This window comes from Thrips palmi, unplaced genomic scaffold (assembly GCF_012932325.1).
Source record: "Thrips palmi isolate BJ-2018 unplaced genomic scaffold, TpBJ-2018v1 HiC_scaffold_2, whole genome shotgun sequence".
Lineage (NCBI taxonomy): Eukaryota > Metazoa > Arthropoda > Insecta > Thysanoptera > Thripidae > Thrips > Thrips palmi.
This window is the reverse complement of record NW_023144629.1, coordinates 12,180,228-12,197,006: the sequence shown is the minus strand read 5'-3', so window position 1 is coordinate 12,197,006 and position 16,779 is coordinate 12,180,228. Positions and strand designations below refer to the sequence as shown.

General features: G+C 39.3%; 4 protein-coding genes and 1 long non-coding RNA gene across 6 annotated transcripts in view; 2 read left to right on the top strand and 3 right to left on the bottom strand.

Moving 5' to 3' along the window:
* Positions 1 to 177, top strand: part of LOC117647746 — an 11,751-nt gene extending 11,574 nt beyond the window's left edge. Inside the window, exon 6 of the mRNA XM_034389642.1 lies at positions 28 to 177. Coding sequence (XP_034245533.1) covers positions 28 to 177 — 150 coding nt within the window. The remainder of the gene's footprint in view (positions 1 to 27) is intronic.
* Positions 178 to 290: 113 nt separating this feature from the next.
* Positions 291 to 4,969, bottom strand: LOC117646955. The gene is made up of 6 exons (XM_034388356.1): positions 4,799 to 4,969; positions 4,628 to 4,720; positions 4,404 to 4,537; positions 4,201 to 4,315; positions 4,046 to 4,112; positions 291 to 3,973 (listed from the first exon to the last, which is right to left on the bottom strand). Exon 6 carries the CDS (start codon positions 3,965 to 3,967, stop codon positions 998 to 1,000), a length of 2,970 nt encoding a protein of 989 aa, XP_034244247.1. The 5' UTR covers positions 3,968 to 3,973; positions 4,046 to 4,112; positions 4,201 to 4,315; positions 4,404 to 4,537; positions 4,628 to 4,720; positions 4,799 to 4,969; the 3' UTR covers positions 291 to 997.
* Positions 4,970 to 6,692: 1,723 nt separating this feature from the next.
* LOC117646982 lies at positions 6,693 to 7,744 on the top strand. The gene is made up of 4 exons (XM_034388425.1): positions 6,693 to 6,925; positions 7,016 to 7,088; positions 7,180 to 7,345; positions 7,431 to 7,744. Exons 1-4 carry the CDS (start codon positions 6,746 to 6,748, stop codon positions 7,555 to 7,557), a joined length of 546 nt encoding a protein of 181 aa, XP_034244316.1. The 5' UTR covers positions 6,693 to 6,745; the 3' UTR covers positions 7,558 to 7,744.
* Positions 7,745 to 7,922: 178 nt separating this feature from the next.
* On the bottom strand, positions 7,923 to 10,341 carry LOC117646983. Of its 2 annotated transcripts, none has more exons than XR_004587816.1 (4): positions 9,965 to 10,341; positions 9,533 to 9,685; positions 8,844 to 8,989; positions 7,923 to 8,465 (listed from the first exon to the last, which is right to left on the bottom strand). It is a non-coding gene; the product is annotated as an uncharacterized LOC117646983 (long non-coding RNA). The 2 variants fall into 2 exon arrangements; XR_004587817.1 differs by having other exon boundaries at positions 7,924 to 8,465; positions 10,004 to 10,340.
* A 4,328-nt stretch (positions 10,342 to 14,669) lies between these two features.
* LOC117647744 lies at positions 14,670 to 15,602 on the bottom strand. The gene has a single exon (XM_034389641.1). The coding sequence runs from the start codon at positions 15,600 to 15,602 to the stop codon at positions 14,670 to 14,672; it is 933 nt and encodes a 310-aa protein (XP_034245532.1).
* Positions 15,603 to 16,779: the final 1,177 nt, after the last annotated feature.

Sequence of the window (16,779 nt, the reverse complement as noted above, 5' to 3'; positions counted from 1 at the left end):
TTTCTCTTTTTCATGTTTTCTGCCCAGTCCCAGTGGATGCAGGACAACCAACAGACTCAGCCAAGTCCCTCTTCCAACCTCACCAAATTAGAGGACCAGCTCTGCTTTTTATTGGCCATGCTACCACCTATCTCACCACTGAAGAGAGAAGCAGAGGAAAATAATCAAGAAATATAATACTTCAGAGTTTGTGCTGCCTGAAGCTATTGTCAAATTATTTTTAAGTTAGTGATTTGTAATTTATTGTTTGCTCTGCTTTTGCACTCAACCTTTGCTTTGTATTGGTAATGGCCAAATTTGTTTTCACCGACCTTAAAGGACTCTATTCTAAAATAACTTCATTCTATTTGCATTTTGGAACTGAGTTTAAATTCTATATTTTCTTGTACAAGCAGAACAGATTGCATATTGCGGAGGGTGGCATGAATGATCTTCAGCCGTTATGCAGCACTGGTAGTCCATTTGTTTGAGCTGTGAATTATTTTTGGAGAAGAAGACATGTTATTAGCTTTGCTTTGTAGGTGCTTGGTTTTGTTTTAAATCATACAACTTTTACTAGATTGCTGAATAGTTTAATGTTTTGAAGTAATATTAGCATTTCTAAGCCTGGAGCTATACAGTATGTTGATTTTTATACATCTTTCTTATGTCTCTAAAATTTACTTAATCTGCCATATGATGCCCAAAATACAGATGTTGGTGATTCTGTCTGGGTCAGTTTATTATTGTAAACAATTTTTTGAGTCTGATTAAAAAATGTATTAAATTTCAGTTTATTGAATTATTATTTGGCTTGAATGGTTTGTTGAAGTCTAACTTGGGTGTCTGTTAATTGTGAAACAGATAAAGCAGTTACACTTTTCATAAATTTTTATTCTTAAAATATTTGGGAAGATAACAATTATAAACTTACTTTGAAAAATTAAACAAATTTACAAGCAGGTATGATCTATAAGAGAGAAAACATAACTAGACAGGATTGCAAAAGAAGTCAAATTCACATGAAAACTGTTGAGTGTTTTAAGCTGATGCACTCAATTTTGTCACATTTTTCATTGTTGATTATGTAGGAAGGAAGGGGGAAGTAATCTGGCAGATCTGAAATGTTGTTACCTTGTTTCTTGAAGTTTTCTTGATTTATGATGAAGTAACCGTTTCCTGAAGATCTGGCTGTATGCACATTGAACGTGAAAAATACTGTTTCATCGGGATAAATTAAAATTTTGGTGATGCACCCGACTGATAGGTCAATGGATTCTACTTTATTCAGTAGCATATACATGCCGACCTCATATTGGGTTCCTTTAACTATTAAGGTTTTGACACTCATGGCCTTTTTGTCATTTGAGAGAGGTGGTAACTCAGGTGGTGCTTCAGACAATTCTTCTCCAGTAGTTGTATCATATTCAAAATCTTGAGGTAAGAACCCATTAATATGGTCACAAGCGAATTTGTATTGGTATTTCTGAGCCAGTGTCTTTGTTATGTTCACAAAAGACTTGCATTGTTTAGCCACATTTTTGAAAAACACATGATTGCTTTCCATTCTCAGGGTGAAGAGCCTTATTAACGGGCCAAATATATAAATCAAATCTGGATATTCACAGAGATAATGTGCCTTGGGAATAAGACATGATGGATAAAGTCCCTTCAATTTGACTAAAAATTCCTTGATAAGTGTTCGAAGGTATTCTATCTGAGTTCTGGTAATTCTAGGAGCACAGACATATTCACATATTTCTTTTAAATTCAGGTACAGCAGCCAGTCATCATCTTCTGGGTCTTTTACTAAGTCGTCGAGCATTAGAGGTAGCAACCTTAACAGAGTCCACGTTTCACATGCATGGGATGTAACACTATCAAATGACCGTATCTTTGCAGGAGCATCCAGGGCATCTTGTCCTTTGCATTTGAAGGTGGTTATCCGACGATTTAAAGTTGGCAAATCAAACCATTTTTTTTTTTCTAAGCTTTCTAGTATTTTACCCAAAGTGACTCCAACTATTCCCTGGAACAAGTCATGAGCCAAGCATGGGGCCATGGCCAAGTTTACATGAAAGCCGGGTATTTTATTTAGAGGAGATGGTAAGGGCTTTACACCTATATGATGCATTGCTCGCAGTTCTTTCAGCGCGTTGTTGGAAACTGGTTGATCTGGCACTGACACATCTTCACCAGCTTCCAGGTCTTTCTGAGCTTTTTCCCGCTTCTTAGCTTGATTTGACAAAGACTTCTTCTTCAGTTCCTGAAACTTCTTCATGGCTTCAGCAACACAGGCTTCATAGTCTTGCACAGTTCGGAATGGTTTACAAGTGTCAGGATTCTGTTGGAATTCTTGCTTGCTGATGGGACAGTTACGACAGAAATAGTTTGCAGAGAAGCTCTGAATGTAGCCGCCAATCTGATGTTGGCCCAGATTGTCCCCCATAACAACAATCAAACACACTGGGTATGCCACCCCATCAACTTCTATCTGCGGATCCTTCAACTTCTGAAATTCTTCTATCATTGTAGACAAGGCTTCATCTAATTTGTCAATAGAGTCTAATAGCTCCTGTACAGATGGTTTCAAATACTGTTCTTGTATGAGATATAGCAGCATAATCATATCCAATTTTGACCTGTACTGAGGAGGAAGATTTCCTAACATATAATACCAACCAGCTGTTTTATACATTCCTTTAGCTGGCCCAAAAGGGCTGTACTCAAATGCATCCTGGAACAATAATATTTGAATGCATTTGTGGTGATTATGACTCGCAAGATGCTCCTGGAAGGCAGAGCCATCCCAAAAATCTTCGTACACATCTGGGTTGGATTGCCTCATGAAAGATTTGAGAAATTCTCTCTTCACATTGGGATCCTGTAGTAACACCTCTAAAGTTTCCTTCAGAGGCACGTACTGGGCATATCTAGGCTTATCTTCCAGAGAGGCTTTTAGTTGAATTTCAATTGAAGGGATGAAAGGGGCTCTATCCTTCATTTCTTCTCTGCGTATGTAGATTGTGGTGACACGCTCATGGGATTGATCATCATGGTGGATGTTATAAATAGGATCACATCTGAATGTTTTGTTTATAATCATGTCCATTTTTTTTTTCTCCAGACCAGCATATGACAACTCTTGTTTAAGTATCACCTTCAAGCACTCATGGGACCAGTCAGTGAATTGAGCAATGTTCTGACATATCATTTGAACTGTGTCCGAAGGCAAAACTTTATGCCCTTCAAGCTCCAAATAAAAAAGGACTACATTTTGCTTGATGACATTAGGAGGAACACGGTAAACTGATGCTGGCTGAGCTGGAACTGAAGATGGTTGTGAAACGTCGGATGTACTGGAACTTGCTGGTTGTGTTGAACCTGATGATGATTGTGGAACACTAGATGTACCGGCACTGGTTGATATTGAGCTGGTTGCTGGATGGACTTGTGAGAGGTGTGTTCTGAAAGATCCTTTTTTCTTGTGAACAGTCTTGCATGAAGGGTAAAGGCAGACAAATTGGTGCCCAGCATCCAAGTGGTCCTCAAGATGTTGTTTGAAGGATCTTCCCTTTCGTGAAATAGAACAGTCTTGCACTGGACATTCCTCACTAGGCATCTGAGGCACATCCTTCCTTGGTTCATGATTCCTACTCAGATGAGACTGAAAAGCACCTAATGAAATGAAGTTGGCAGAGCAACCAGGAAAGCAGCATGGTATTGCAACGTGTGCCGTCTTGTGATGGTCAAAATACTTCTGAGCACTTGTTGACACTTCGGGGCACTCCTTACAAGGGTAGGTTGGACCAGGGTTGAGCTCGATACCACTCATGAATAAAAGGATAAGAGTCAATAGAAGAGACATAGGATGTGCCAAAAATTTTGAACTTCTGCATTCATGGTCACTTCCACTTCTTCCTGCTGATTTATTCCTGCATATAAAGGTACCAATCCTGGCTCGATACTCTTGTATGGTAACACCCATTTTGAACTGCAACAAAATAAAACCCAAGTTAGCTAGTCACAACCTCAAACTTTAAATTATATCGTAAATTATATTTACATTTTAGTCAGAGCTAGACTTCTCTCGGAAGCAGAGCAGTACAGAAGATTCAGGAGTCAATCCAAATCTAAGAACGGGAGCAAAAATAAGTAGATAAGATAAATCTATTCTGTAAATTCAATAATGTCAGAAAATCATAAGAAAGAGATACATACCAAGAGATAAATCAAAGAATCCCAACGACATGTGAAGAAATGTAATGTTACAAGCACAGATATAAAATCCTCTCGGAAGCAAAACAATGCAGAAGATTCAGGTGTTAGTCAAAACCTAAGAAAGGGAGCAAATGTAAATACATAAGTTAAATGTACAATGTGAATTAAATAATGTCAGAGAATCATAAAAAAGAGAAACATACAAAGAGATAAATCAAAGAATACCAATGACATGTGAACTAACAAAATCTTGAAAAGCAAAATGCATAATACAGCAGACCCAGCTGAAGAGAATGGGAAAATATTCTTAGCAGACAAAATAATCTCCACTCATGACCTGCAAACACAACATGTAAGTCAGTTTGACAATGTTTGTAGATTCACAGGATAAGGTTATCTAATTACCGAATATGGAAGATATATGCACCTAGAGAAAACTGAAACCAGTAAAGTTATACATAGCCGTCGGCTCTCCCGCTGGAACCATCTAATACGCAATAGAAAATTGAACAAAAGTCTCCTGCAAAACAAAACAAAACAATAAGAACACAAAAATATGAAAATAATGGGCGACATTTTTACAAAGAATTGTACGTACCTGGCAGATCTAAAAACATGGCAAAATATAGAGTCCCCATTCGACAATAATTTTACTATCACGGATCTGTCTCACACATGCGACGGCAGAGGGGTTAATTAAGTTCCTTTTGATTCCTTCCAAACACTTCAGTCCGATGTGTGGCTCAAAGCAATGAAGGTGCATTCAGTAAACGCGCTAAAACGACGCATATCGCTTTTCCCCCTCCACATTCTGGGGCGCAAGGAGAGCGCTTTTGATTGGCTGGGAGGGCAAGCTGAAAACAAAAACAAAGCTGCAGACCTGCTAATATAAAGAAACGATCTCATCGACGATTTATCAGCTCGACAGGTGAGAAAAAGAACGAGGCAGAATTTTAGAGATGCTTTTTACATTTTTTTCCCACAAGTCAGAGCAATTTTGTTGTGTCAAGCACAATGGGTATATTCAACAAATCACTTTTGTAGTTGGTAGCTCCGACTCCGACGGAAAGTCATTTTTGATTTGAGTCAGAGGCGCGCGTTGACCGTTTCAAAACATTAAAGACGTTTCCCTCGAAAGGAATTTCCAGCAGTTATGGTAAGCTGTTCTTTCTCTTTTTAAAGTAATTTTGAGCGCTGGATCAGTATTCACCACTAATACCCATCCTCAGGCGGGTCAATCGACATCCAGGGTCAACAGGGCCGAGGCAGCTTTAGCAGCTGCAGCTCTGTTGTCACTAGGTAAGTTCGTTGAGTGTGAAAGTTTTACTCACAGAGCATAACTGACCCAGCTTGTCTATGTTAACGTGTTTTAAAGAATGTATTTCACAGCCTATAAAAAAGAATTTGTGTTACAGGGTCAGAGGAAAACAGTTCTGATGGCGGGTCCATCTTTCACTTTGATGAAGGTACACTCAAAGAAAAATCAAAACAAGCACAGTGTCTCATTAACAGCATTAAACTATTATTTATTATTATTTATATTTGTATATCATTTTGCAGATATTGAAAACAGAGATCCCAATGAAGACACAAATGTTGGGGAGGATGGTGAGATCATTATGCCGTAATCCAGCAACATCGTGTTGTATGCCAATCAACATTTTATTACTTGAAGTATTTTAATTTTTACTGTGATTGTTTCTTTTAGGTCAACCTGCCAGAAAGTGGAAGCCCTTTTCCTACAGTATTGATTGGGCCAATGTTAAACTTAGTATCTTACAAAACCTGGATAAAGCTGAGAGAAAGAAGTCAAAGGGGTCCACAAAGGATATCATGGATCTCAAACAATGGATTCAAAACGATTTGTTTAAAACCTATGAGGACTTTAAGGATGATCACTACGTAAAAACTAAAACACCTGGCAAATTAATTTATGAGTCTGTAACATACGAAATTTGTGAGAGATATCCCATGGCAGTAAGAAATGACAGTGGTAATGTGCCTAACGAAGAAGGTTACCAAAACTTTCTTCAATCATTTACCCATGGAATGGAGCACAAAGGAAGGAGAAGCAAGCCAGTAAGACAGCCCTTAAACAGAGCCGTGCAATCTAAGGGCCAGCCTGGTATACTGGCTGATCAGCATGAGCCAGAAGTGGGAGATGAAGAAAAACAAGAAGATTACAAAAAGGAGCTGATCAACTTAAGAAGACACACCCGCAGAAGTGAGCTGAATACCGAGCAGGTGACTAAGTTGATGCATTTCACATATGAACTTCAAAGAAAAGAAATATGTCAGGCAGTGAGGGCATTAACAGACAATGATAGGGAGCTGGATGATCCAGGTAAAATTATTATTACTCATAACATCTTGAGAATCAATCAGAAATTGCTAGGACTAAAGAATTTCTTTCACAGGAAGTGTTATCCGTCAACTTCGGGAGGATTGGCCATTCCTGTTCGAACTACGATGGCAATCAAGTCACTTCTTAAGACTCTCTGGTCAAACCGTGGACATCCCTTTGCAAGACTACTTGAATGGGCAGATGAGATTGCTATTGCAGTTCTTACAAAACCCTAACACAGAAAGTGGCTTACGAAACATTGCAGAATTTTGGAAGTGGGAGGACCAAGGAAAAAATTCAAAGACAACATTTCTGCTGGCCATAAAAATGCTGGGACATTATTTTAATGAGAGTACTCACAACTTTTTAAAATGTGCTGAGGTAAAGCCTTTTTTATCTTTTTCTTAATAATCATTTTGAACAATTCTCCTCAGAGCCATTTCCAAACTACAACTTTGTTTCGCATTACAGAGAACAAGTCTACAACACGACATAGTGAGTTCTGTTCCAGATTTAAAAGCAAGCCTCACTTTAATTGCTCTTGGTAATTTAGGTTTATTCAAGATGATTTATTCGTATCAGAGTAAGTTACCGTATTAATTCAACTAAAAAGCCTGCATCTTCTATTGTTCTAGATCAAAACATGTATGCTGCACAAAAGTTCTACACCGTCTTGGACAAGGAGGTCCTTATGAAAACGTTTACAGCGGCAGATGCCATCATATCCCTTATCCAAACAGCTTTCATTCTAGATGTTCACTATCCAAGTGAACTCAAGTTTACATTTGAGTTTTTAGAAAGGTAGTGATCCATACCACAATTCAAAAGTAAGTTAAAAGCATAAAAGCACATAAATTAACGCAAGCTTTTCCTTCCAATTATTCAGAAATGTGTGCAGGCTTGGAAACCAGCACACTATGAGAAAAGGAGCCGTGCCTTGCACTTCTGCGATTGTATCCAGATTGGTTAATTCAATTGAAAGATTTAGCACTAAAATTCATAGCTTTCTGTGAAGATAAGAGTGTAAGGATTTGAATATCAAGAACAAAATGAAATTTAATGAAAGAAACTTATTAAAGAATTTAATACACTCACAAGGACAGAATCAACTACAGCTGTACATAAAGCAGCATATAGCAGATTAAATAAATTTTATAGAACTGTATTAAAATGGATATTAATCAACTTATGGGTCTAGATTTAAAAATGAAAATTGCATACAATAATAAACTGACCCAGACAGAATCACCAACATCTGTATTTTGGGCATCATATGGCAGATTAAGTAAATTTTAGAGAAATAAGAAAGATGTATAAAAATCAACATACTGTATAGCTCCAGGCTTAGAAATGCTAATATTACTTCAAAACATTAAACTATTCAGCAATCTAGTAAAAGTTGTATGATTTAAAACAAAACCAAGCACCTACAAAGCAAAGCTAATAACATGTCTTCTTCTCCAAAAATAATTCACAGCTCAAACAAATGGACTACCAGTGCTGCATAACGGCTGAAGATCATTCATGCCACCCTCCGCAATATGCAATCTGTTCTGCTTGTACAAGAAAATATAGAATTTAAACTCAGTTCCAAAATGCAAATAGAATGAAGTTATTTTAGAATAGAGTCCTTTAAGGTCGGTGAAAACAAATTTGGCCATTACCAATACAAAGCAAAGGTTGAGTGCAAAAGCAGAGCAAACAATAAATTACAAATCACTAACTTAAAAATAATTTGACAATAGCTTCAGGCAGCACAAACTCTGAAGTATTATATTTCTTGATTATTTTCCTCTGCTTCTCTCTTCAGTGGTGAGATAGGTGGTAGCATGGCCAATAAAAAGCAGAGCTGGTCCTCTAATTTGGTGAGGTTGGAAGAGGGACTTGGCTGAGTCTGTTGGTTGTCCTGCATCCACTGGGACTGGGCAGAAAACATGAAAAAGAGAAAAGTTAGTCAAGGTGCTCTTCCAATCAACCCGCAACACTCATTAACCCAGTGCTTCATGTGGGAAATGAAAGAAAATTGTGTTAATTAATAAAGAGGTGCAAGAAAAGAGAAAGAAAAAATACAGTGCTATAGCATGGAGAATATTATTTCCTTTAAGTCTGCTTTGCATTTCGATTACAGTGAACTTGATTACAATTCACACAGCGTTATTATGATATTCCTCATGAAACAAGATTGAAGAATTTGTGCTTGGAGGGCGATTAGTTAGATCATCAAAACCAACAGCACAGCAAATGTTGCCCACGATGGAGTCTACACTGATGTGTTAACAAAGGAAATATGAAAACTTACTCATGGAGATGTGGTTCCAACGAACAGCAGAAGATCTGCTTCATTGCGTCCAGGATGGCTCAGCACCTTATCAGCTAGACGGACTGACGGATTCGGCTCTGGATCCTCACCACATCACCTTGCCGCCACTCCTCTCCAGCCACAACCTGTATTTACACAACAACATGTTAAACAATAGCACGATGGTGGCTCAGAAAAATGTGTGCACATGTTGGAATAGAAATGTCTTATGACATAAATTATTTCCAAAGAAAACATTCTTTCTTATGGAATGTTACCATAAGTTTAGAGATGAAAAAGAATTTTCTATTAATTAATGTAAAGGGGCATGGACAATACTACTCTGTTTGAAAAACAGAGCAACTGAAATTTTCAAAAGAGAGAAATGATTTGGCTGCATACACAAGTGTCAGCTCTGATTTCTGTTGTTCTTCCTGTCTGTGCACCTAGCCATGGTTCCACTTTCTGGAAACACCCTTCTGGTGGGTGTAATTGTTGTAGGGCTTCAAAGGCGTTTACAGGTCTATAGCCTAGGCCCCGCTTGTGCGAACCCTCCCTACAAGCCAGACTGTCACCCTTTCTTACTCATTGTGCCAAACACAACGCACGCCTTGTTGTAACAAGATAGGACTCCATGCGCATGAGGTGAGGCCAGGCTGATGTGTTGACAAGGAAATTTGAAAACTTACTCATGCAGTTGTAGTTCTGAAGAATGGCAGGAGAGGAGATCTGCTTCACTGCGTCCAGGATGGTCCTTAGCAGCTGGATGGATTGATGAATCCCCCTCTGCACTCCTGCATCCTCACCAAATCACCTTGCCGCCACTCCTTTCCAGCAATCACCTGTTTTCACAAAACAACATGTTAGACCATAGGGCAATGGTGACTCGGAGAGAAACGGAGATCCACACGGTTGGACCCCCACGGAAGCGACTCGGATAAGATCCAAGCGAGTGATTCCAGAACGAAACGTAGCGAAACGAAACGACAGTGGCAAAAGCAATCGTGAATCGGTGCGCTTCACTACACAAGAGGCGAAATTCCGGGAATCTGCATCAAAGCGTAGGTCACATGCAAAGCAACCTAAAATTAGACGAGTTCGGACGCCCGCCAAGGACTTACGATAAATGAGAGGAAAGGAATAACGTGTTAATTAAATACGTGAGGACGGCGCTGACACGCTGAGCCGGGAGGTTAAGATGGACGCCGACAACATTTGGCGAGTCGCGAGTCGAAACCGTCTGGCGGCAGTTGACTAGATCATTGCAGTGGACCGACTGGACGCACAAAGACGACTTCACGGCTTTGCTTTGCTTTCCGAAGATGGTTCATATCCAAGTCCTCAGACAACAAATCAACAATCACTACACCGCCATTGCGCAACAGGAGTATATCGTCTGCTCCGCTCCGGCAAGCGCGGAGGAAAGCCAAAAAAAAAAAAATCCCAGTTGCAAACAATCTTTATTTTTCTCTATTTTTTAACTTCTTTTCTGAAATAAATGATTTTTCTAGTGCACAGTTTGTCTTTTTCTTAGCTTCCAAGACTGTGTATTTCAATCTCAAAGAAACCACTCTTATCACATGTCAGTCAGATTCTCGCAGGTGTTGGCAGTACTGGAGACCAAAGAAGACAAAAAGATAAAGATGCTTGTAAATAAACAAATGAGTTCAAGCAGACAGCAGCCACAGCTCAGCTGCTGTTTCGTTCTAAATTAAGAGTCATTTTCACGGAAGTTTTCGGCAGTATCATCGTGTCATGGTCCATTAATGACTCTATTCCTTTAAGATTCACCTCCGGTTCGCCTTGGAAGCAAGCGCGACGTCTTTGAGTGCTGACAATCAATGTTTGGCTCTTGGCCTATTGAGTGGCCAAGACTTAACCTGCTCACAGCTCGAGAATCAAATAAAACGCCCGGCTGTGACAGAACGTAACCAGCTCAGTACGGTCCGCATGTGAACCCATCTTGGCTCACCTGCGAAGAGTCCTCCCCACCAGTCTACTTGGTGAGACTGGGAAGTAACTTTTGCATCAACATTTGTGTAAAAGTGATATGGACTACCTTTGTTGCTCGACATGAATGTTGGACTCACATTATCTTCTGCGTCACACCCAGTATGTCACAAGTAAGTACCCTGGTCATCAAGGTGAATCAAAGTGTCTGTAGTTTAGTGTCACAACTGATGGCTGGCACTTGCCAGAGCTGCGTTCACTCACAGACATTCTATTTTGCTGCTGCAAAGCACCTATTTTAAAGGCCAACGAGTGTTACACTTCAGGTCAATGAGCTATACGGAAAAGACTGCTAAGGGCCTACGGAGAGGACTGTAAAGTCCTACGGTCAATATTGACAAGAGGGCTACGGAAACTATTGGGTTCTGGGTACGGAGAATCATGGCAAAAAAATTAACTGGCCTTTCCGTAGCCTTTTGCCACAGTGCAGAAAACTCGATTTTTCGCCGTTTTTAGGTGTTTTCGGCTATTAAAACTGAACCAGTTGAGCTACGATGGTGAGATTTCGCGTGTGCCGAGCCAAGGACATGCCTAAAAAGTGTGCAAAATCTCATCGAGATCGGCCGAGCCGTTCAGGAGGAGTAGTGCGGACAGACACACAATTCAATTCAATTCAATTCGTATTTATTAAGAAAAACTTAAACAAGGCACTTACAGATAGAAACATTAACATAGTAATAAACTGCCTAAAAATAGAAAAAGACAACCCCTAAGCATGACTGCTTGTCAGGGGTGGATTTACTGTCTTTCTGTCATAACAAACAATAAAAACAAACAAACAAAAATCTTTTACAAACAAAAAAAATCTTTTACAATTTAAACTCCACCTTTCTTTTTGTTATTTAGATTTTTCAATTGTTTGTACTTAAAAAATATTGTTTTAATTTTGTTTTCATGGCACTTTGACTATTTATATTCCTTAAATCTATTGGCATCTTATTTAGTATTTTTGGCACGACCACCTCTGTCAGTCTATCACCATACTTATTCATACCTATCTTATATTGGAAACTCTCATTTCTTGTTAAGTATCTATGTTGTACTATATTTCTAAACTCTTTCTTAAAATAATTTCTTTTTAAAACTTTTAATTTGTACAAATTCTCTAATGTTAAAATAGTATTTGGTAATGGAACTCTTTGCTTTTTCTTCACAATCTTTACAGCTCTCTGCTGTAATGATTTAATGGGGAGCAAGTTTGTATCCGAGGCAGATCCCCACACTTCAAGTCCATAACTCATGACTGATTCAAAGAGGGCTGTATAAGCCATGTTTACTATGTTATGTGGGGAGCAGTTACTTAATTGTGATAATTTATACAGGCAACACCTCAACTTCCCTCTTAGCATTTTAACATGGCTTTTCCAGTTTAGGTGTTTATCAACTATCAACCCTAAATACTTCACTGACTCCACCATTTCAATATTCATTTTGCAGGTGCAATTTGCAATATTACTGTGTATACACTCAATAGAATGAAATCTTAGGTTAAGATCTCTTCTTGCAATATAAGGAGTGGATATATGCATTACTTTAGTCTTTGTTCCATTCATTATGAGATTCTTATCATGACACCATTTTTGGTACTCAGTAAACTCCTCCTGCAGTCTTGCCTCAGCTATATCTAAGTTTTTGTGTACAGAAATTATCACAGTATCATCTGCATACACAAAGTATTTACATTTTTTAAAACACCTTTTTAGATCGTTTATATAAATCAAGTACAGCAGGGGACCAAGAAAACTGCCTTGTGGTACACCATACTTAAGTTTTACACAGCAGCTGTCAACTCCTGCCACACTTACCTTACACATTCTGTTTTCCAGATAATTTTTAAACAGTTTGTACGCTTCTCCTCTCACCCCAATATTTTCTAAGCTTTTCAATAATTTTTCATGACTAATGGAATCAAAAGCCTTAGACAAATCCACAAACATTACAACAACATGCATACCTTTATCCAAGGACTCATTTACTATGTCAGAGAAATTTTGTAACAGATCAATGGTACTCTTTCCCTTCTGATACGCATATTGGTGTTCATCAATCACTTTGTACTTTTTGAGGTATGAGAATAAATGTGTATACATATATAGCTCAATTGCCTTGCTTATAGTTGATAAAATGGAGACTGGTCTATAATTACTATATTCACAGGGTGATCCAGTTTTATAAATAGGCCTGATTGTGGCAATTTTGATTTCATCGCAGAAAATTCCTTTTTTTATTGAGTTATTGATTATGTTTTGTAATATTGGAGCAACTAGTTCGATATTGTCACTTAGGTATGATACCTTAATTCCATCATCACCAGGAGATTTTTCTTTTAAAGTAAGAATAATTTTTATCACATCCTCTATTGTTGCTTCTGGTAAAAAGAAAGAGTTGGTTATTCTGTCAGTTTCATTCTTCAGCAAGAGTGTCGGACATTCATGCATAATACACTCAACCTGATCTTTGAAAGTATTGACAAAGTTATTGGCAACCGTTTCTATTTCTAAGATACCCGCAAAATTTTTTGTAATTATGTTGTCAATATTTTCACTCACTTTGTTATTTAATACAGAGTTTACCAGTTTCCAAGTAGCCTTAATATCATTTTTACATTTTTCAAATTGCTCCTCCATATATCTTTCCTTGCTTCTTTTAATAGAGTAAATTATTTTATTTCTGAGACCCTGATAAACTTGTCTCAGCTCCAGTCTTTTTAAGTAGCTTTCTTTCGAGGACACTTTCCATCTTTTGAAGGCTTTATCTCTCTCATGCATTAAGCGAACAATCTCATCAGTTATCCAAGGTTTTCTTACATGTCCATTTACTTTTCTCTCCTTCATTTTAACCCTTATGGTAGCAGACGAAAATGCCTCTCTAAGTTCTAAATAATTTTCACTTGGACTTTCCGTCATATTATTTTTGACACTATTTAAGTTTTCCTTCCACCTCTTTTTTACAAGTATGTTCTTCATTTTGTTTTCACTTTTTCCATCTTCCTCACATTTATTTTTATTATTCTGAAAAGAGAGCAGAGCTCCTACCATATAGTGATCACTAATTTTACATTTTATTATTGCAGGATACACATTTTTATAGTTAACACTTACCGCAATATGATCAATACAGGTTTCACTTAAATGGTTTCCAGCATATTCCTCTCTGGTACATTTGTTAATACAGTGCCTGATTTTATTACTTAGTAACATATCTATATAATCACTTGTGATTTTACCTTCCTGCAGAATATTAATATTTATGTCTCCTATTATTACAGTATTTTTCCACCTTTCCGCTTGCAGTAGATCATCTATTTCATCCACAAAGTCCGCTGTCTTACCATAGGGGGTCTATACACAGCCAATATTGTTGCTTGTCGTCCTCTCCCATCACATACTTCCACACAAATTCCCTCAAAATTTTTCGGGGTTACACTGATTTGTCTAGAAGAGAGAGTGTCTCTTACAAACACCGATAGACCACCACCTTCACAATTACTTCTGATAACATTTATACTGCTAAAGTGATGTAGCACATACTTTTCAAAACTATTTCTTATTCTAGTCTCACTAAGAACTATGATATCTATCTTTTCCAATACTTTATCCAGTAGTATACATAGTTGATCCCAGTACTTATGAATCGTTCTTATGTTTAAATGTACAATGCACAAATCACCCTCAGTCTCCTTTTCACCTATCCATTCTTCACATGTTGAAACTTCTAAAACATCATTAATATTCCAATCGTCCACAACAAAGTCCGTATTCATAGCCATTTTATTTTTCCAGTTGTATTACACAAGTGCAACACCAAGGAGACAAATTACCTTATTGCTTCGAGGTTTTCCTCCGTCACAATCTTCACAACTGGAGAGTTTTCACCTTTCCTAGCAAACAGTTTTCCATTTTTGATCCAGACAAATTTCCAGTTATGTCTATTTGCTAATTGTTTGGCTTTGTACTTTAGATACCCAATTTTCGGCGAAACTTGCTCCATGATGAATACCTTGCCACCTTCACCAGAGTAGATCACATCGTTGAACACTTCCTTTTGCTTCTTTTTTCTCAGTATTTCTTCCCTGATCTTGCGTGACCGCAGTTCCACCACTATTGGTTTTGGGACCCCAGGGCGTTGCGTAGGAATTCTGTGAGCTGCTTCGATGTCAGTCTTCTCAATGTGCACATCGAGATGCTCACACACTCTGCACACAATGTCCTCCACTTTTTCACCATTTTTTTCAACCACACCTGATAACACAATGTTTCTGTTTCTGGAGTGGTTTTCTAGATCTTGGATTCTCTCTTCCTGCCTCAAAATTATTTCATCCTTCTCGGCGCACTTGTTCAACAGATCACTCACTTCATTTTTCAGTGATTTCACCTCCTGGACTAACTCCACGATCTGCTTTTTCATGTCCTCATACTCCAGACTCACAAATTGTTGCCCTTTAATGCTTTCATTCAGATCGTTTTTCATTTCCAAGACGATATTCTTGAGCTCAAGTATGGTAGCCGCTGTCAGGTCTTGCTCGCCAGCACTCAAACTCAAGTTTCTCTTGTCACTTGAACCACTCCTGTTGTCTGCTTTACAGCCGCTGCATTTCCAGGCCATCTTTCTGTTCATGCCCATCGACTTGTATGATGACTCCGTGATGCCAGCACATTTATGATGTAAATCACTGCCACAGCCGTGACAGCGTACATTCGCTCCGTCAGCAGAAGCCTCTTGTTTACAAATAGGGCAGGTGCTAGCCATATTCACTTTCGTTATCCACACGTCGAGACACTACGTTCAGTTTGGCACCAGATTCACATTCACTTTCACGAAGGCACACCTAACCTCTACAGGTGGCGTCCAGCCGGCCCACTTGTTGCTTTTGGAAAAAACAACCCAAAAACTTCAAAGTACGATTTGCTACCAATGTCACACGTACTATCAGTTCCACTCTACTCGTCCACCACAAGTTGGAGCCACTACTTCTCCCACCATCCACAAAAAGCCAGTTTCAAGATTCAGTCTTTCGCGCGCGTCCACTTGACCAGACAGACAGACAGACAGACACACACACACACACACACAGACAGACAGGAAAAACTTTTCAACCCCACTGGAGTAACAGGCTTCGCTATCGCTCAGCCAATAAGCCATGCCACAGTAAAAAAAGATTCGCCGATTCGGTGACGTCTGGGCGCCAAAACGAGAATATTACAAGAACAGCGACACCCTCAAACTGTTCTGGCGGCCCTCTGTTCGTTTCGGCGACGCTCGGTCTAGTTTCGGTGGCGCTCGGTCCGTTCCGGAGCAGCCACCTCACCAGAACGGCACTGCAGTCACCCTCCCGCCAGCGACTTTTTGGCTGAGCGATAGCGAAGCCTGTTACTCCAGTGGGGTTGGAAAGTTTTGTCTGTCTGTCTGTCTGTCGGTCTGTCTGGTCTGTCTGTCCGCGCTACTCCTCCTGAACGGCTCGGGCGATCTCAATGAGATTTTGCACACTTTTTGGGTATGTCCTTGGCTCGGCACACGCGAAATTTCACCATCCTAGCTCAACTGGTTCAGTTTTTATAGGCGAAAAACACCTAAAAAACGGCGAAAAATAGACATTTCTGCAGATAGACCACTTCTGTCTTGGAGAAAGGGGGGTCTGGGGGGCGGAGCCCCCCAGCCTCGACAAGTTGAAAAGTGACAAGGGTCAAGATCGTGTTATCTGTAGATAAAACAACTCTATTTACAATGTAGGGGGGTCTGGGGGGCGGAGCCCCCCAGCATTCAACAAGTTAAAAAATAACCGACAACGGACAAGCCATTGCCTGCCGCAGGCAGGCTAGCGCCGCAGGCCAAGGTAGGTACGCCAGGCGTGGATTGGAGGAACAGGCAGCGAGACATCGCGAAGCCTGTTACGACAAGACGCGGTCTGGCGTGAACCTACCTTGTA